Genomic DNA, 22,140 nt, shown 5'->3' with positions numbered 1-22,140 from the left:
TTGACAAAAACCTGCAATGCACAGAAAATGAGGAGAGAGAAAAAAAAAATTTAACACCGTTTGTCATTATTTAACGGAAGGGACTATTTTGACTCAAAAATTTAAAAGTAATGAGCAATTTCAAACACTTTTCTAAAGAGGGACTAAATTGAGATTTGCCAACCAAACTAGGGACAAAGTTGGGTATTAAACCTATTTTTAAATATCACAATAGACATAAGAAACTGAAATATATAATCGAATAGGTTTAAGTTGTTTTTCATAATTGAAGTCTATTTTTTTATATAATAAATTTTTATTATTTTTGGTTTTGATTTTAGAAACAATTGAAATATAATGTTAAAGTTTATGTTTCGGTTTAAAATTGAAGTGAACAGATTCACTTTTTTACTCGCTTGATATGTTTTGGTTAGAAAACTCAATTACTATGTAAAAGAAATTAGTGGCAAAATCTTTTGTTGCACTAATGTATCAATGTCGTCTTTTTCTAATATTCTAAGAAATTACTTATTGGTTTAAAAGATCTTGACAAACAAAAGAAAAATCATTATTCAACTAAAGTTTTTAAAAATCCTTTCTCCAAGCATGCTTCAAAGTATAAATGGTTGTCATAAACTCACGATAAATAAAAGTCTATTTCCTTAAAAAGTTGAAAAATTACTCATGTATTCATATTGACTTTCTCTAAAAATACCAACACCTATAAACAAAATCAGCACAACCCTTAGTTGCAACATCAATATTCACCTTTATTAAATTGGCAGATAAAACTTGTCATATTACATCTATAAAATAAATCATCCTACCTTTACTAATTTGAATATTGAAAAATTTCAGAAAAAAAAAAATCAAAGATAGTAATACTCATGTATTTTAGATTTATTTTCAGCCTTAAGCATTAATTCTTTGATTTGAAAAATGACAGAAAGAAATACATTTGGATAATGAAATCTATTATGAGTACAAAGAGATTTCATAAATTGAAAAACCAAATCTAAAGAAGAAAAGTGTAAATCCTGAAAAGCTTCCTTCAACAATTTCCAAAACCATATAAAAATAATGAAAAACAAAATGAGATAAAGATTTAACATTATTACCATACAAATAACACATGAACATAAAACTACTATTTTTTTTAATCTTCAAATCAATAGATAAACAATTATACAAAAATTTTCAAAGTTTTAAGTAGTGGAATCTCATCAAACTAAATCAAATTTTCTCAATATACACATTCCATTCTAGAATAGTATAATTTTTTTTTTTAAAACTTTTTGATAAAACACATTTGTATCTTCCAAATATAATTTGACACATTTTTTTATCTTTATTAACTATTAAAGAATAAAATCATATAAAGTAAAAAAAAAAAGAAAATTTTTAATGAGTACCTATTTAAACTAAACAAATAACAAAATTACTTTATCAACATATAAAATTATAACCGATTTAGATATATTAATATCATAACACCATCGATCATTTAAAAAATGAATATAATCATTCTGTACAAAAAATATTTTAAAAAATAACATATATATATATATATATATATATATATATATATATATATATATATATATATATATATAATATCATGTTAAATTGATATGTAAAAAATAGAATACTTTAAAGAATTGGGAATAAGAGACTTTCTAACACACTCTTTTGAACACATTACTTCTTAGTAATTGAAATTTATTAAAGATTACAAAATTGGGTGAATCTCGCATCTTATTTAACAAAGTTATCTTGTAATAACTCTCTAATCCAGCCAAATAAGAAGTGTGTTATAAATAATGTATTTTATAACACTCTTCATGTTTTGATTAAAAAATTACATAGTCCCATTGAAAATGAAAGCTAAACAAAACAATAAAGATTCAATAAATCTTTTTAAATTTCTTAATGACACTAGTAGAAAAATGACTTATTATAACGACCTATATTATAACGTATAAAATTATCTGTTATAATAGAGATATATTATAACGTAATTTTTTAAATCAGTTATAATATGAAATGCGGTGGCAAAATTGTAAATAAGTGTAAAATATGGTTGATGTATTATAACGAATTTTTAGAAATACGTTATAATATCCCTTCCTCTTTCAGATCACGCATTCGAGAGAACACTTTCATTTCTCACATGTTAGAGAGCCTCACTCTCATTTCTCTCCATTTCGGTTTCCTAGCGTCTTCCTTCTCGAGAGAGATCTCCTCACCGCACGTCGTTCATCGTCGCGGTAAGCTTTCTTCACTCACGGAATCATCTCCATTTCCTCTATCCTTCATTCTCCACCGAATCATTCATAGATCTAAACCCTCCATTGGGGTTTCTTCTCCTTTTCACCATTTCCCTTCGATTCCACCGATTAAAACCTTGTTTTCACTGTTAAAAACCTTTTCCTCCGATTCAACTTTGATTTACACCGATCAATCGGTCCAGAATAGGTTTCCTTCTTCTTCTAGGGTTTCTATCAAATTTAATCCTCTGTTTTTTGTTCTTCTAGGAGTGCCGAGAATTTGCCCTATTTAAAAGCCCCCGATTATTGGCGAAATTTGATTTCCCGCTCTAAAAACCCTAATTATCTATGAGATTAAGTGAGCTAGGAAGGGAAGCAAGAGCGAATGGGGTAGAAACAGCGAGGAAGTTCTGATGTCGACAACGAAGTGAAGAAACAATGACAGCGAGGAAGTTGATGACGACTCACAAGATATATTTTTAGGTTCTGCACATGATAAAGCTCTGGTCTCTACTTATATAGTGGCTGNACTTAGTTTATATGGTTTTTATTTGGGATAGAGACACAATTATCTTGTAGTTGTTACTTTTGCTTTGCACTATCATTGATTGCTTGCAAGAAATTGTCTTTCAGGAGCCTAGTAGTGTTGAGAAAATTATGGAAATTGATGACCACATAGGTTGTGCTATGAGTGGATTGATTGCTGATGCTNGAACACTTGTTGAACATGCGCGGGTTGAAACTCAGGTATTGTTAACCTTGTAGCATATACTAGTTATTTGATTAGCTAATGATTTATATATTTTATTTTGGTTTCTTGTTCATAGAATCATAGTTCTCCTACGGTGAACCAATGACTGTTGAGTCCACCACTCAAGCTCTTTGTGACCTTGCCTTGCGTTTTGATGAAGGTGATGAAGAATCCATAGTAACGAGCTTCTCAACTTTGATATTCATGTCTATTTTTTATGCTTCTGTTTAGGAAAAATAATTTATAAGTGTTTCTTAGTAAAGTTGCTTCTTGTTTATATATACCTTAGATGTATAGATGCCTTATATATTGCATTTGATAGATGTTGATTGGAGATATAAGCAAGTGTTAGATGCCTAAACAATTTTTCTATGCGCAGAAATCCTTGTATGACTCAACTATTGAATGTTTGCCATTTATACTTAAATGTGCAATTCCTGTTGTTGTTTGATTCAGTAGCATGTTCCGACAAACACTTATCTTTTGTACACAATACTAAATCAGTATGTTCTTGTTGCAGTGGATCATCATGTATTTATTCTAACATGCCATTTCTTTTTCTCTTTGGCAGTCTCGACCATTTGGAGTATCTCTCCTCATTGTTGGCCATGACGAGAATGGATCTAGCTTGTAAGTATTTATTTTGCCTATTATGCAACGGCTTGTTGTATGTAGTGTAATGGAGTTATTCTTTTGGTTCATTTTTCTGTGTTTAGTCAGTGATTTCATTAAATGTTTGTTTGCCCTGAATCTGAAATATCAATGATTGTTTTCAGTTTGTCATTATTCATATTAATATTATTTTATTATTTCTNTCTTTGGGGATTAGTGGAATTGCAAAGAAAGGAACTTTGCACAAAATTTATTTTCTTAAGAAAAGGATTTTTACTTAACCTCACAAAAACAATATAAATTATATCTGTCAGATTTAGATCAACGGTAAGTCCCTATAAAACATGCATCACTTTGTTTAGCTTATATCTTCTTCCACACTACCTTGAATCTTGCAAAAATATCAGTATTATGGAGTTTGTCAAAACTACCCTTGGACAATATACCAAGTTATGCTCATATCTTTCCCTAGTATATAATCTGATCTAAAAAAAATAACTTTCTTTCATTCTCCTTTTCTAAATTTTGCAGATATGAGAAAAATATTCCCATTTGAACTATTTCACTTGGGTGTTGATGAAGTGAATACAGGTCAGTGTGCAATTCTTTCTTCTCGCAGCTTGACTTAAAAGCTCAAAATTGGGTTTTATATCTATAACTGAGCTTCCTAATACTGAGGTTATGGCTACTGAGGTTCCTAATACTGGAAAATGAATGCATCTTTCTCTATCTACGTCTGCAAAATATGAGATATCTTGTTGCTTTGTAATTTATGCTTATGGCCTAATACTTTAAATTTAATTTATGCTTTTTATGGTTGCTTTTGAATATTGCAAGTGCATGAATCATCTGATATTGGGCTGCTCTGTTTCCATCAATGCTTAATGTTCCTGTTAAGTTTTTATTATAACCACTTATTAGTTATGAACCTGTTTGGAACAATGCTTTGAACCAGCCATGTACACGTCTCAGTCCTCTTTTTCTTTTTTTTTTTCCTATAGTTCCCTAATGAATGTTTACTGATGAAGAAGGATCCATATTATTGATTCATTTGTCCTACTTTAATTGAAAACATGATAAATTGTCAACTATGNCTATAATCCTGGAACATGGATGCTTGAGATTAGCAATCCTTCATATGAAGCTCAACTTGGCATATATTTTTCGNTTTTACTCTTTACCTGTAAGTCTTTTCCTACGATTTATTACTATAGTTACGAAAACTCTAGCTCTACGAATAGTAACTTTATTTTCTTTATACTTTTTGCAGAAATAATCAAGAGCTTATCAAAGAACTTTGTAAATATTCCCAGTTATTACTTGATTATTATATGCAACACAGAGGTCTCAATTGCATTCATGGAAGAAAAGAAGATAGCCGAGGCCCTTCTATTGAAATCCTTTCATTTAAATTAGTTTAGTTGTTAGGAAAGATTAGAGAGATTTGTACAATCTAATCATGCAGCCAGTCTGACCCATATATTTGTTTTTGAAACATTTTAGCTATTGAAGACATTTCCAAAAGCAACAAAGTATCTCAAGAGTATGTTTTGTAGATTTTTTCCTTTATTTAGTGAAATGCTTTAGGGAGAATCACTTCTCTTTTACATCTTTGTCAAAGTAATTGTAAATTTAATGAATGAAACGAAATCTATTTAGTTAGGTTATATTCATTATAAATTGAAGAGATGATAATTCAATAAATTGATCGGATGTGAAATATAATAATGATTTTTTTTTAAAAAAAAAACAAGTTTTTATAACGTAGATAACAATGTACGATATAATAGGTTGAATCTGAAAAACATATATTATAACGTACAAAAATGACCTATTATAACGGATAAATTGGGGACATAGTTCTGGGCGATATAATAGGTTTACACATTTTATAACGTAGCAGAAAAGTACGTTATAATATGTTGAACTTATTATAACGTAAATTTTTGCTACGTTATAAAATGTGCAGACTTATTATATCGCTCAGAACTATATCCCCAGTTTGTACGTTATAATAGGTCATTTTTGTACGTTATAAAAAGTTATTTTTACACTAGTGTGAATGTTATAAATGAAAATGCATTAAAAAAATATATTTAGAAAGACAGTCTCTTTAACACATTACTTCATGAAAAATCAATTATAAACAAAATTTAAACGGCTTTTAATATAACTTAATACATGTGAGAATCTATACATTTTGGGTTTCTTTTCATATATTGCAACATCAATGACTTTTGGCACACTATTCTCTTTTTATTAGTTGAAATTGATTGAATAAAAAAATGACAAAAACAAGATTGATTCATTAAATGTATCCTTAAAAAAACACTAAAATGTCTTCCATGTTCTAAAGTTATTTTTCATCACTTGAGAGAAAAAAGTGATTTTCATTTTAAGGTGACAGATATTAATATTAGTTGCTTTAAACAGTATGCTACAAAGAGACAAATGTTTCATGGGAGATAAACTATATGAGTTAAGAATATTAAAATTATTCTGCCAAATATGAGTGATTGATTTTGAATTAATAGATGATGACAGTAGAAAAAAAGATAATAATCGGCGAGGTTGTGCAGAGAGGGAAATCCTAGTAAGAGTATTTATTAACGCATGTGAGGAATGATGAGATGCTCCTGAAACCACAGAATCGAAACTAGAAATGGAATGAGAAGTGTTGGCATCTGACGTTTGATTTGGTGGAGAAAAAATAATGGAAAAATGTAGAAAGGATAGTAGTGGACGAACAGAACCGCAGAAGAAGAATATCAAAAGTTATTCTGAGACACGTGTTGTTATCGTGTTGGAGGTGACAACCGTTTGCCAGATTCTCATTTGGAAGATACAGTAAGCACGACAAATGAAGGACGTTCATTAGGTCTGTGTATGGACAAAGAGAGAGAAGAAAGCAAATACTACCCCATCAATCATCATCTTGATAAACATCAAAATATAAAACGTTACAAGAATCTTGCACGTGACACACATATCATGCTCTTGCTTTTTCATTTTTTTTTTTGGAAATTATCCTACTTAATTATCTTTGTAAAATTGTTTATGGCTTTCGTGTCAATGTAGAAATACTTGGTTTCTTATTTTGTCTGTCCAGTTTCAACACCTTCAAATGTTATTAGAAGGTAAGTTATTCCTGTTTATGGTATATAAAACTTTGCACGGGTCCCAGGGAATATTACTAACATTTTTTTAGGCTGGGTTATTCAAATTTCAATCCACTTAAAATCTATTTTATTAAATTTGGATTTCAATGTCATATGTCAAATTTTTAATTAAGATGGATTGGTTCAAAAGTTAAGATGTAGCAGTCCACATTAAAACTTAAAAATGTCAATTTAAATTTAAAATCGGATTAAGTGATTTAAATTAATCTAAATTAAAAGTTGAGATAATATGTGTTTAACTTAAGGATGAAACGATTTTGATAAAATTTTAGTGTTGTCAAGTTGATTAAAATTTTGTTAAAATAACTCAAATTTTAATTATTTTTATTAAAAAAATATTTTAAATTTTGAACTTGATCTTAATATTTGAATCTAAATTTAAAAGAAAAATTCAAAATAATTTTCCAATAAAAATGATTTTGAATCTAAATCTTAATCTAATTATTTTAATCTAAAATATATCTGAATTAAATATTTAAAATTCTAATCCATGCTTCTACTAATTTTAATTTAGACGTAAAATATAAAGTGAAAGCTTTTCACTACACAAGTCAACATCCACTGATTAAAGATGTTATATCATACCAATAAAATATGCCAAAACATAAAGAATCGTATTATATATAAGGTCTAAAACCTAGGATAAATAATGAAAAGGTGGGCTTTAAAGGAACTAAGTGACTTTTGCTTGAATTTAAACTTGGTAACTAATCTAAAATAAATGTTTCATTATGAACTTATTAACCTAAGATTGATAATCATTATATGCATACATATAATGATTATATGTATGTATGTATATATAATAGTAATTAAATAGCTTTATATAGAGATATTCTTACCAGTGTTTATAATTAGAATAGTTATGGCAATAGATTTTGACAGTTTCCATTGAGAAGAGCAATGAAATCAAAATAATTTTAACAAGGATTTCATATGTTACTGGAAATTTATAAAAGATAATGTTTAGTATTTACTAGGTCTTTTTCTTTTGCGTTAACCATCTAAATTTTAAGTTAATATTCCCATCTTAAATTAGTATAGTTAAAATGCTTGTATATATTTCCATTGAGACCTTTTGTTTAAATATTTTACTGAGATTGTGACAAAAATGTAGATTACTGTTCAATGTGATTTCTGAACTATCTAAAACTTTTAGACATTTTAGAATGATATAATTATGTATGACATATATTTTAAAATGATTTTTTATTACAAATAATAAAATTCATTACGTTAGATTAAAATTGATTTCAATCCTTGAAAGTATTTCTTTCACAAGTCATGATAATAGTATTAATATCTCTATGCCCATACTTTTTAACATTATTTTTGAATAATTAATTATTGTAAAATTATGATGTAGTAATTTTCTTATTCGGGCTATTATAATCACCCATGAATATTATTTCTGCATTTATTATACAGAAAAGAAGTGAAATTATATGGCCAAAGAACCTCAAACCACAATTCAAGCACGCTTTTAAAATCCACTTAAAAATACAATATATTGGTATATAAAACATTAAGTTAAATATACCAAAAAATAAATATATTTTTAATTTTTAATTTCTATAAAAGTAGTGAATATTGATTTTAGTTGTTTAAAAAAAAATTGTATTATATATGACTATGATTATATAATATTTTCAAGTAAAGACCTTTGTCAAGCAATATTGTTTGGCAACCGAACATTTAATTTGACTATTTTGATATTCCTTCAAAAGATTTTCAAAAGATGCACGTCATATGTTAAAATAGTTTTAATTATTTATATAATGTTCCATTAATTTATTGTATCTAAAAAATAAGATATTAGTAAATTTTAATTGGTTTTTTTATTACTTAATAAGATCATATATAAAATGTCTTTCAGTCTTACTGCACTACAAATAATTCTCTTTTATTTTATACACATGATATTTTAAGGAATAATATTTTAAAAGAAAATATAACTAATTGAAGTAAAAACAAATAATTTCATTTTAAATAATGATAATACCGTTTAATTCAGATAATTTGGTGATTAATTAAATTATAAGTTTTACTATTTGATCTCGAATGCAAAAGAAAATAATTGTCAAACATTAGGTGCGGTAAAAGTATGAGTGGCGTTATCTGAAATGGACGAACGAAATAATTTAGAAAAAAAAAATAGAAAATATAGTGGTGGAAGAGAAAGACCGAATTACCCCTATTACTTTTGATAATGTTGCAGATATGTGTCAGGTCAACCACACCATAACACAACTGTGGTAGCCATCCAAACAAAGAATCTTGGTAAAAAGCATGAGACCAGCCCACAACACAATTTCACACTGCCAATTAATTAATGTTTTTTCACATTTTCGCCGCGTTGAGTACGGAATCCAAAGATTCGCACATCCACACAGCACATATTTTTAAAATTATCTTAAAATTCTATAGAATTATTTTTCATTCATAATATATAATCTTTAAATTCCAAAGAAAATTTAATACGATAGTTTTTGTTTTCACATTTAAAATTCATGAATTCTCAAAGGTATGAATTTTAAAACTATTATCAGAATTTGTTTTATAGATCATGAATACTTTTTAAATATCTATCAACTTAATAATTTTGTCAGATCATTTATTACATTAAATGATTTGATAATACTGACACTCTATTTTTCACTGTAGTTAAAAAATTAATTAAAGAATTTATACTATCACCTTGTTTATATAGAAACAATTTTTAAGAAATACCACAGATAAAACATTCCTAAAAAACACTTCTAAAAAATGTTACTAAAAACACTTATTAAAGCATAGAAAACAAGTACATCCCCCAAATTCATATTTTCATAAATTAAAAGTTATCTTTATAGCAAAACATTAAATAGTATTAATTAATTTACATATAAATATTGTGTAAACTCCATACCATTTGTGTGTAGTTGTATAATAAAATTATGCTACCTGTATTTTGTAATTATTATAATATAAGGTTTTAAGAAGAAAAAGAACAGATATATAATTTTTTAATTAATTTTATTAAATAATTATATCTGTGAATAAGTACATTGTTATCTGTATTGAGAAAATGATTAACTTGATGACAAAGTAAAAATAAGAAATTAATGTTCCTTTGAAAATTGTAAACACAGTCAATTCATTTTCTTTTAGAAAAGATTAAAACTTCATTCATTGTAGTAAAGGAGAATAAGTTAATAATTTAGATAAAGAAAATGAGAAAAGTAATTAATTTTGGAGAGGAGGAGTAAGTAAGGCAGACACGGTGGAGTTACCGAGTGGGACAAAGACGCGACGACCCGAATGCGGGCACCGAATCTTTTTGTCCTGAATCTCAATTTCCCTTTCCTTATATATAAATGAATCTCTATCCTCTTCTTCTTTACACCTTCCTTCGTTATCATCTCAAATCAGGGTATGGTATGGTAGTTTGTGATTTGTGGGAGCATACTCTCGCTCACAGAAAATCACCCCATCCCACTCAACAACACTCCAGTGCTTTCATGGAGCTCAGCTTGGACCTGAGTTTGGGCTTTGTCCCCAAACCCATTTCCCTCTTTTTCGCCGATGTTTCTGCCAACAGAAACAACACCGACAAAGTTGCCACGCTGGACGGCTTTGTGCAGAGGTTGGAGGACGAATTGAGGAAAGTTGAGGCCTTCAAACGCGAGCTTCCTCTCTGCATGCTCCTCCTAAACGATGGTGTGTGCTTGTACCTTTTATTGTTGTTATTTTTATCATGTAGTTGCTGTGCATTTATTTTTTTCACCACGGTTCTCTGGGCATGCAGCTATCGCCAGATTGAAAGAGGAAAAAGTAAAGTGTTCAGTACTACAAGATCCGCCTACCAGTGAACAGTTTGTGCCACCGAAAACCAATTCTGGGGGAAGCGAAAATGAAAAATGTGAAAAGAAGAATTGGATGAGTTCAGCTCAACTTTGGAGCACTCAGAAAATCAAATCGGTAATTCTAAGTCAATTTCAAATTCTGGAATTTTCTCTATATTTATATGTGCAGAATTGAGGCTAGAAGTTTTTTTTTTTCTTTCAATGGCAGACGAATGAGGATGGTGACAGGTCTGTGCCACAGAATCCAATTAATGGGAATTTGTGTGCCCCGAGGAAGGAGGGTTCACAAATTCCGAGCTTTAGTTTGATGGGTCACGGGTCTGAACTGAGTCATAGCAATTCCAAGAGTGTATGTGGAGATACTAGTTCTGGCTCTTCTTTGCTTCGTGTTGAGGTACAGAGCCAGCCCCAACCGCCGCAACATATGCAGCAGAATCCAAGGAAACAGAGGCGGTGCTGGTCACCAGAGCTGCACCGGCGTTTTGTGGATGCTCTTCAACAACTTGGTGGAGCACAAGGTAGGTCTAATCGATTCTTTATGTTATGAATTGGGTGGGGATGGTCCTTTCAACGTTTTTAAACAATTGTCTGATTTTGATTGCAATTTCAAGGGTTTTAGTGTGATTGAGATCACAATTGTGACTACATCAATTTGTTTGCAATTTAAAATGTTAAAGTGAATTCCATGCTTGACCCATCTCAAAATTGAAACTTAGGGTCTTGTTCGGTGTGGGATTAATGTTTAGCTAATAGGTTTATTTTGTTTTGCAGTGGCCACCCCTAAACAGATTAGAGAACTGATGCAGGTGGACAGCCTGACAAATGATGAAGTGAAAAGCCATTTGCAAGTGAGTGTTTCTTCAATTTCATTTTGGTATTTGAACATGTTAATCCACCCAGGGTTAAATAATATGTATTCCCTTAGATGAATCGCAGTATGAGGAATTAGTCTGTACCGTCTGCTCTAGATTCACATAAAGAGACAATCCATGATTGTTAATTATCACAGCTAGTCATTTACTGCTTCTTGTCAAGAACTTATGTGGAACTACGATTTATGCAGAAGTACAGGCTTCATGTTAGGAGATTCCCAGTTTCCTCAGTTGGGCAGGCTGATAATGGGTCATGGATGGGCCAAGATCAATGTGGGAATAAATCAAAGGGAAACTTGTCACAGTCTGGTTCTCCTCAAGGTCCTCTGACACCTCTCTTACTAGGAGGAGGAGGGTCTGCTAAGGGTATCTCAAGCCCTGGACGGAACAGTGTGGATGCAGAAGATGAGCAATCAGATTGCAGGAATTGGAAAGGAGGGCTCCACCAGCACCTTGAAGCTGATAACCAGAGCCTCTAAAATTTTGCAGATAATGAGAATAAAATACATAGACGATGAAGACCCTGAATTTGACAATATAAGAATAATAGATCTAACACATAGAACAATAGGGATCAACTTTATCCTACCATTATTTTAAACTGTTTGGTAGAGAGCCAATGAGGTTTTTGCAGATTTTTCAGGTTTCTTTTTCTTCTTTAAAACTCGGTATAGTTTGTATGGAGCTTTAATTTTAATGGGCAATTTTCATAGATAAAACCTCATTCATGCTTTGTGCTTTGGGGGCTGGTTTTTTCATGTTAAATTTTGTGCAAATGACAGAAAGGTTTACTGCAGGATACGTTGAACACGGGCACAATATCATGTGCTAGCTTTTCGCATCATTAACAATAAAGTGTTAAATCAATGTTGATCGCATGAGAATATTGATGGACACACTTGCCCGATCTTAAGTAGACGTGTTTTTCAGCATTTTGGCTGGATCTTATTAAGGTTGACATAAAGTGTCAGGATTTTTCCAACACCGTATCAGTTGTCAATATTCAATGATAGCTTTTTCATACATTCATTTAGTTAGTGGTATTCTTTCAGCCATCTTATTCTCGCTTAGAATTGTCTCTCACAAACGTGCGTACGTTAAATCTTCACCGTCAATTTCTATTTTCCTTTTGCTTGCTTTTTCATCGTATCGTACTATCGCGTATCAACAGATTTTCTTCAGATTGATAGGCTGAACAAGACTCTTTTTCGGGTAAGAATAGCTGCGGTTCTTCTTTCATCAGCATCTATCCTCATATGTAGCTTTAAAAAGTGATACTTCCATCATACCAGATTTCAGAACTATGTCTAATATGCATCATTAATCTGCTTCATAAACTCAAGAAAAAAATTCCATCTAACAGAACAGAACACACCAAATGCCGAGAGAGGAGGGAATATTTTATTTCATAATACCTTCTGATAATGAAAAACTATTTTACTATCATTAATTCAAAGTTTTAGATAATAGTAAATGTCGCCTACTTAAATATATTTTTATTCCTTCAATTTGAGGTAATGTTTTTTCCTACAATTAAAGTTTTTTATTTTTTAGTTGTACGGTAGTATATTTCTGACGTTCGGTCTGCTAAACCGAGCGGCCAAGCTTGTTAGTTAAATGGGTCAAATCATCAGATTGGTCCAGCTCTATTGGGCTCGAGGCCTATCATCTCACAAATACGAATAAATGAACAATATCATATATCACGTATCAAATAATATCTCAGTAGAGATATATCAGGTAAGTTTGTTTATATTTTATTCTGTTTATATTTTATTTTGTTCTTGTTAATTTCATATCAATCCAAAACCTATAAATAAAGAACTAAAGGCTCCAAGGTACGCTCACATTCCATCACACTCATACTTTTACACCTGACTGAGTATCAATCCTCTTTCCATTCTAAGCATCAACTTGCTGAGGATCGAGGATATTTCTACACCGACATCTAACTTGATCGTCGGAGTGCCTTTACTTTTTATAATCCTGGAGTTAGGCAAGAAAACAAGAATAATTAGAGCTATTTATTACCATGAAAAATTTATATATTTGTTTGTATTAATGACTTTGGTTTATTTATTTAAACCAAGGCAAATATTTAAGAAAGGCTATGCAACATCCCATTATTATTTATATACTAAATTTTTTTAAATGGATATCATAAAATATAAATATGTACAAAAAATAAATAAAAAGAGTTGCAAAAAGTATTTCTGAAAAGAGCTCGCTCAATTCATTTTTTGAACTAAACTTAACTCAAAATATAGTCTTAAACTATGAAATATTCAATCTTAAATAATTCGTAAACCTAAAGTCCAAATAAAAAACCATACTCCATACCTCTAAATAGTTTCACACATTCAATTAATTTCATAAAAAAACTCTCAATCTTTACTGTCCAATGTTTTACTGGAAGAGGGAATAAACATGGTGGTGAGTGAATGGAAAATAATTAATAATTTTTTTAATAAGTTTTAATAGTGTTTCCGTTTATTATTTTAAAAATTACATGGTTTAATCCATTTATGAAATTATTTTGTTTTTTCAGTCATATATATTTAGAATAACTGTTTACCCTTTCCTTTTTTGAGCCAAAATATTTAAACGTTTTCTTTTTGTCCACCTATAAAACGTGCTTTTGACCCACCCTGGTTTATTTGGGCCTAATGCATGATTAGGTTGCGGGTCATAACCCAATCCATTTAGGATATCCGACCCGAGTCGAAAAGGAAAACTAAATTCATCCGCCGCCCGCGGAGGAGAGTAGCTATTTTCATATTTCTGACGCTTAAATTAAAAACTGTAACCCAAACACACAAGAAGTTACCCTTTGCCGCCAAAATCAATTGCCGAGCTTAACCCAAGGTTCGTTTCTCACTTTGCTAAATTTTGTAATAAACTTTTTTGAGTATTTAGCTATTAACTAACGCGATTCTGTGAGTGGCAGTAAGCGAAAATGAAAGAAATCGTGACTGTCCAGGTTGGCGATTTCGCGAACTTTGTTGGTTCTCACTTCTGGAACTTTCAGGTTTTGATGCCTATTCTGTCTTTTTAAGAAATTTCAGAATAGATTTACTTCTACACATTTTGCTTCGTTTATTGACTTTAATTTCTTTGCCGTGTGTGTAGAAAACATTGCACTCTCAGTCAATTAAAAATAAATTACTGTATACAATGGTTTGTAATGATCACGTGATAGTGTTAAAATTCTGTATGCTATCGTTGCATGTATTGTTGAGTGGTGTTTATTTATTTAATTTGCTAAACCTTCTCTCCATAGTTCTTTTATTTTCTTTCAGTTTAAGTTGATAATCTATAACTGAAAGTACTGTTGACTGAACATGTTCATTTCTTAGTCATGCATGCAAGTTTCATTTGTGTTCAAATTATTAGGATGAGATGCTTGGGCTGGCTGGGGATCCCTCTGCAGATTCAGTGTTCAAGAATCAGGATCTTAACATGGACGTGCTTTATCGTACTGGTGAGACACAACAGGTGCAATTTTCTTTTGTTGAACTAGCATTTTCTATAATAAGTATCTGGTATGTGATTAGAGTTGTATGTTGTTGTAGAAGATAGAATGAGATGTTGTATTGGATTTTTTGTCCATATAATATAGCGCTTCCATTGCATTTGCCATTTCCATATTACATGTTCAACCGGTAAATTAAGTTAGTTCAATTTGATTGGATTATTATTAAACTGATACTCTTATATTCTAGTTGGCATAATTTTAGAGGTGACAAGGGAAAATGGGGAGAGATGATCCAAATATGTAGATTGGAAGCATTAGATGTTTTTCCTACGTTGACACCATTTTCTATTAAACGTGCAGGGCATTCCTTCGTATACCCCTCGCCTGGTTTCAATAAACTTGAGAGGTATTTAATTTATTAGTATTTGTATTGTTGAAGAAAATATCATTGTCGTTCCTTTTTGCCCTTTTTATAGGATATATTTTGCTGACGTCTCTGTTTATTGAATTGATGTTGCTATGTGATAGCGAAGAATCCATGGTTGGTCTTACATTAAACAGAATTCGGAAAAAAGTACTATTAAATAAAAAAGACTAGTATGTTGCAGGACCACTGTAGTTGGTATAAACTTTAAAGGTTCATTAGTAATTGCTTAATTTTTTTGAAGCTACTGGTATACCAGTCTTTTATCTTTGGGCATGGAAATCAAGACAGATCAAGTTAGTTGGAAAAATATTAAACAAAATTACCCACGATGTAACAGGATTAAAGTTCACAGCTTGCTTTGTTTGTGAATCTGAGGAAGAGCAAGAGAGGCATAAAAAAATTTGGGAGCACTGTACAGTGTTAAAAGCAGAAGGCAACTCATTTTCCTTTCATGAATAGTAATTTCCGTACTTATGAAGTTATGACTGCATGATTGGTAATATAGCTTGGGAAGTTACGAATAAGGAATATAAATTACCCTATGTATATATGTTGGAAGTAATAGTACATATTCAAAATTGTGGATTTTTCATAGGTCAATTCATTAATGCTCACATTTTAAACTTTTTAGGCCCAGTCTTTCTTTCAATCCTTAAAGAGCTGAAGAAAGCACCATATTTTGCCTATGCGGTGTTTCCTTCTTTTACTTCAGTTTTTATTTCAACATCCTTGCTACTTTCATTTATTGTTTGTTAATTTTGTCTTCTTTTAATCTCATGATGTTAGAATGTATCAATGTAAATTTATTTTAGGCTAAGATTAATGGTATACTTTCTTGTCCCTTTATTTTTCTCTTGGTGTAAGCTTAAATTGTCCACATTCCACTTGTTTAGGATTTTTCAATCTTTTCAGGATCCCTTGGATCTATGAATTCACACGGTACATTGTATACGGAGGTTGCTTCCACATCACAAGATGTTGTCACTTGGTGAGACCTCTTAGTCTATACTATTATAATGATGGTTGAAGAAGGTTCTCTCTTAAATGGATGATATTGGGAATGCTAATTTCTGCTGTGTGAATCTTCTTAGTTACTAGCTTGTTTTAGTGAAATGCAGTGTATTCATTGCTTTTCTTTTGTAAATATTAGCAACTTGGAGATATCGTGTAAGGTCAGTTTTGAATATCTTTTACACATGACATACTTGAAAACTGTAAGAGAGAGGCAGTTCTTTTCTACCAAGAAACATACAAGAAAATTGTGATTCAAAATTTTAAATTTATTCAACAATAACCTGCTAACATTTTAATGTTCTATTTACATGTATCCTCTATTCTTGGTGTTAAGCTTCACTTTAACCTTTGTAGGATTGAAATGAAAATTTGAAATTGTTTTGCCTGCTACTTTTTATTGGACATGAAACCTACTTCATCTGTTATATCTATCATTGTGGTTTGAATTTATATTCAAATGCACTGACTGCCCATACACCAATGTGCAGGACTGGTAGAGTTTCCACTCAAGCCTCTCAACCTTTTAAAAGAAATTTGTTCCTTCAAAGACTTTATGAAGAAGAGGAAAATTCGAATATAAATGAGATACCTGGTTCAAATAATGATTCCCGGACTGAGTACGAGGATAAGGATATAATTGAATGCCTAGAAAATGATGTACAGTTTTGGACAGACTACTCAAAAGTACATTATCACCCCCGGAGTCTTTATGAATTAGATAGAGTTTGGGCAAACGTTGACGAGTTTAACAATTATGGAATTGGAAGGGACTCCTTTGCTTGGGCTGCACAAGGGGAAGAAATAAGTGACAGGCTTCGATTTTTTGTTGAAGAGTGTGACCATATACAGGTAACGACTTTTCACTTGTCCAATCTTGTAGTTGAGTATGTGGGTTACTTCTCGTGTATAGCTTTAGCAGTTGTTGTGAGATAATGAACAAGACAATATCCAGTGCCAATGGGTTTTCAATTTTTAGTCCATTTGTATTCTTAAATTTCATTTTTTTTATGGGCCATTATATATGAGAAAGCATTGCGTATGCCTTGAAATGAGTAGTTTAGTTTTGTAATATAAACTTTATGCCAAAAGTACAGTGATCTTGATTCTCTAAAATGCTTACTTAACATAATATTTTTGCCTTTGTCCATTAAGTTCTAAAAGAAAATTAATTTTTGTTTGGTGTGCCTCTTCCAATCTTTAAATTTTGGCAATTTTGACAGGGATTTCAATTTATAGTTGATGATTCTGGAGGTTTCTCTGCTGTTGCCGCTGAATTTTTAGAGAACATTGTAGACGAGTATACAAACATTCCTGTCTTACTGTATGCTGTTCAAGGTTCTGGTTCACGCACAAATCTTCAGAGTGGGAAGCGTACAGTGTCAGAGGTTCTTCATGATTCTATATCATTTTCAAGATTGTCATCATACTGTAAACTTATTGTACCTGTTGGTCTGCCCTCCTTAAGTAAAAGTATGTCCAACACAATTTATCATATTAGACAGCAGCACAATAGTCAATAGCCTTCCTTTGATAATAGGCAGCAAGTATTGACGTTTGATTTGCTAATACTTTACTAATTTGAATGGCTGGATACCGTTGATGGCATTGAATTTTGTTGTAATATTGATAAAATCCTCCTTACCGTTGTTAAATGTATTTCTGTTGGCTGGCAGATCCACAAATCATAGATTTCAATTCTCTCATTCAGTCTTACCAAATCTTCTTTCAGGTAAAGCTTCCAGATTCCTCCACATTGAAGATGCGAAGCATTTCCACTCAAGTGCAGTTTATGCTGCAGCATTACATTCCATTAGTCTACCTTTTCGAATGGTTCCTGTTGGGCCTAGTGCAGATGCTTGTTCTATTTCTGGTGCTGTGGATATTCATGGAGTTGTACAAATGTTATCAAGACAAGGAAGGCAGAATATGGTGTCAGTTCTCGATGTTGCGATGCCAGCACCATCCTTAACTGGTAAATGTGAATAATTTTTTGGGCTAGTCTCTATAAGAGATGTATTTGATTGGTCTTACTCTTGAAATTCAGGGGGGCAGAATGACCTGTCTTTGTTAGAGATTTTACAGCCATTGACCCCACAAACAGATGATGATGTTGAAGACTTGTTGGCTATTGAACACATGACAGTCCATGGAGCTCTTGCATCAGGTATTGGCCACAAAGATTTATCAACTAATATTTTCTTCATGTTTGTTCTGCTTTTCTGTAAACTCGGCAGTCCAAGTTGCTTTTTACCATGTGTAACTAGGATGTCACAGGTTTGATTCTTGAAGTTAGCTTCTTGCAAATGCAAGATAAGGCTGCATATGATAGATTCATAACGCGTCTGATCTTTCCCTGGACCCTGCCATGCTGGGAGTCTTCTAGCCCCTGGTTGCTCTTTATGTTGCACTTGTCCTAGTCTTCTACACACACACATATACAAATACATTTTTTTGAAGAACACAAATAGGGGTTTAATGAAGACAACTACCAGATTTCTATGATGAAATATTTAATAATACAATTGATTATGTCTGTCTTCTAGTTCTGAATGAACTAGGTCATAAATTACCATATAGTTTTCTGCTTTAGCATGCGTAACAAGTGATATTCATTTCTTTATTATGGAACTTTCTAAAGTTAGATTGACACAGATTCATCATTATGCAATACTTCTGTTTAATTAGACAGAAAAGCTCACTTTTTGTTGTTAAAAAAAGTGTATCTTAGTTAGGTACTCAACCGTAGGTAAGTTTGTTACATTAGTTAGGTTATTGTATGAAATAATTTGAAAGCTGCATGTTGCTTATCGACATGCTTTATATTTGTCCTATTTTTCTATTCTGTTGCTTTGTTAAGTTCTCTCCTTTGTGTGATTGTTTTTGTCTTAACCCTTCACTGTTTTGGTTCTATAGAAGGTCATCGCGCTTCAGTTAGTGAGGTAAAGGATAAAGTTGATGGTGCTTTTAGATGTGCCAGTACAAGGCCAATGTTCTGCCATCTATCTGTTGCACTTTGTCCCTTGCCTATCCCCTTGTCTTTTCCATCAATATTTGGGAACAGTGTAGGCAACCAAGGTGAATTAGTAGGTGGTCAAACTATTAATTCATCACCTAAAGGATCCCTTGAGGTCCATTCCGTTCCCATGGCCGCCAGATTACGTTCCAGCAGTGCTGTATTACCACTCTTAGAGAATAAACTGCGAAATCTTCAGCGTTTTGGAATTCAACGAGGTGCAGCTGGGGCAGAGTTACTTAGAAGTTGGAGCTTTGGCATGGAAGAATTGGTGGAGATGGAAGAAATGTTGTCTAAAATGGCAGCGGCATTGCGTCCTCCTCAGTTGACGTCAGATTCAGATTAGAATTTACATTCACAAAAGAAGAGTCAGGTAACATTTGTTAGGTTATTGATAGTAACAAATTTGCATTGTGCTATACTGGCTTTTCAGGCATTTTGTTGGTTAACTCTCCACGCTACATATAGTTGATTTTTTCTTTACAGAGGTTTTGTTCATTCCAATTCTGGTAACTTGGTGCTTGCTCATCGACCAATAGGCTTTGGGAGCTCCTATGGGATTAACTTAACCATGCCCTTGGCTTGGGCTTTCATCATGCAGTTACTGAAGTTAATCAATATTCTCGAACTTCTTCCTTCCAATCTGCTTGCAGCTTTCACCACCCTTGTTACTTTTCTTTTCTCTTTAATTTGGCCTAAAAGAATGTGTCAGGGGGAAATGGGCAGAATAATGTAGTAAAAATATATTTAACAGCGGAATGTTAGAGCATTAAGAAAGGGAAATCTTAGCATTTGACTGAGTTTCTGGTAGAAACAGTGGAATCGGCTTTCCGGAAACATAATTTCGAGAGATTATAGTAGTTTTGGAAAACAATTTCAGAATGCTGGACATTATTTTCTGAAAATATTTTTGTAGAAACATACATCAACGGGATGGCTTCATGTCCCGGAAATAAGTTCAAAATTATGGTTGAAAAGTTCAATGAAATTATTTTTCAAAACTTAGTTTGGTAAGACAGAAGTTAGTTTATATACAGTTTTTTTTGTCTTAATCTATTAAAGTATATTTAAGAGTAAACTCATGACAAAACTGAATTCAAATTTCAAGGAGTGCATGTATATGATAACCATCTCGAAAAGATTTATGTACGAGTGTGAATTAATAAGCAAGAGAGTAAAAAATATTTTCCAGTTACTACAAGGCAAGTGGGTAATAGGAAAAATGGGTGTAAAAAGAAATAGCCTGTTATTTATTGTTTGTGAGGGTTACTTTTTTATTCATTTTTTGTTAGAAGCGCGGGCGGAAACGGAACGATGAGGAAGGTTTGTGCTCCCTGAATTTTCATTAGTGTTATTGTTTTTTAACAATATTTGAAAATTATTATTTAAGTATCTATGATCTCAATTTTCTAAAAAAAACTATTTATTTATTATAATTTTATTTTTCATATGATTAATGATTTCTTTAAATATATAATTTATAACTTTAGCATTTCATTTTTCTTACCGATGTTAAATATACTTAAATAAATCCTGAATGTAACGATCAGATGATTGTATTTTTTTTTTCTATTTTTATTCAAAATATTTGCTTATAATTTATTTTCATTTTGATGGTTTTTTTTCTTTTAGAAATTATTAGTTTAAAGATTAAATGACTCAAATGACTTTATTGACACTCTTTTTATATTGATTTTAAAAAAAAAGAAAAACTATCAATTTACTACTAATAAAACAAACCTATAAACACTATACAAGAATTTGATATAATAAACTACCAGCCATTTGAATCAATACTTTTCCATGCCTTTGTTTTATTTAAGTTAGTCCTTTCATAAAATTTGATATATTTAATTGAATCTCTATTAAATTTCCTTTATTTGTTGAGTATTTAAGTGTTTATAATTTTTAAATAAGTTCATGTTAATTAACTTATTTTGTTTTGTAAATTAACTGATATAACTACTCTTTTGTCATGATGTCTTGCTTACCTATTTCCATTTATTGAAAAAATTTGAGGTATGTAATTGATAAAAAATGATATTGTAGTTAATATATTATAAATGATTTTTATTAAGTTCGAACTATGTGATTACTTATGTCGTATATTAAGCTACAAACTTAATCTCTAACTTACCGTTGCCAAAATAATTATTCTTTGCTTTGGTCATAAGAATTCTCAAAGAGCTATCATTGTTTCGACATTTGGATTTACGCTATGCTGAAAAATAAAAAATTGTTATAAGGATTGAAAATATTAAAAAAATAAATTTATTTAACTAAATTAATAAACAATCATTGAAAGTTTATATGATAAATAATTATTTTAATATAAGATAATATGTTATTAAATTTTTTACTTATCTTTTAGAATGTGGATTTAATGGTATTGAATAAATTAATAAAAGTAACTACATTTCTTAATCCCATTTCTTTTTTTTTTGGGAAAAATATTAATTTTTCTGACGTTTAAATACAAATATTGAAAAAGGTCAAAAGAATACAAAAATAATAATTATAATGAGTATTGAATGAAGAAAAAGAGATATAACCTTTAAAATTTAAGAAAAATAAATAATGAAATTAAAAATACTTTTAACTGGTGGTCCATTCTCTTATATGTGTGTCTATATATATATATATATATAGTATGGAATTGTGTTTGAAGAAAATAAAAATGAGAAGATAATAATCTTTGAATTTTAA

General features: G+C 30.9%; 2 protein-coding genes across 4 annotated transcripts; both read left to right on the top strand.

The window, feature by feature from the left end:
- Positions 1–10,136: 10,136 nt before the first annotated feature.
- Positions 10,137–12,538, top strand: LOC106776956 (transcription factor HHO5). Its single transcript, XM_014664437.2, has 5 exons — positions 10,137–10,487; positions 10,576–10,748; positions 10,842–11,151; positions 11,405–11,481; positions 11,697–12,538. Exons 1-5 carry the CDS (start codon positions 10,145–10,147, stop codon positions 11,982–11,984), a joined length of 1,191 nt encoding a protein of 396 aa, XP_014519923.2. The 5' UTR covers positions 10,137–10,144; the 3' UTR covers positions 11,985–12,538.
- A 1,712-nt stretch (positions 12,539–14,250) lies between these two features.
- LOC106776455 (protein misato homolog 1) lies at positions 14,251–20,289 on the top strand. 3 transcript variants are annotated; one of them, XM_014663914.2, is made up of 11 exons: positions 14,251–14,370; positions 14,453–14,533; positions 14,899–15,000; positions 15,341–15,386; positions 16,320–16,395; positions 16,910–17,270; positions 17,642–17,891; positions 18,151–18,393; positions 18,466–18,585; positions 19,338–19,807; positions 19,921–20,289. In XM_014663914.2, exons 2-10 carry the CDS (start codon positions 14,462–14,464, stop codon positions 19,778–19,780), a joined length of 1,713 nt encoding a protein of 570 aa, XP_014519400.1. In that variant the 5' UTR covers positions 14,251–14,370; positions 14,453–14,461; the 3' UTR covers positions 19,781–19,807; positions 19,921–20,289. The 3 variants fall into 3 exon arrangements, with proteins under 3 accessions (XP_014519400.1, XP_014519399.1, XP_014519402.1); XM_014663913.2 differs by having other exon boundaries at positions 19,335–19,807; XM_014663916.2 differs by having other exon boundaries at positions 14,294–14,370; positions 14,899–14,986; positions 19,335–19,807.
- The last annotated feature ends 1,851 nt before the right edge of the window (positions 20,290–22,140 follow it).

The sequence above is a fragment of the Vigna radiata genome, chromosome 11 (assembly GCF_000741045.1).
Source record: "Vigna radiata var. radiata cultivar VC1973A chromosome 11, Vradiata_ver6, whole genome shotgun sequence".
Lineage (NCBI taxonomy): Eukaryota > Viridiplantae > Streptophyta > Magnoliopsida > Fabales > Fabaceae > Vigna > Vigna radiata.
This window is presented reverse-complemented; position numbering and strand designations above follow the sequence as displayed.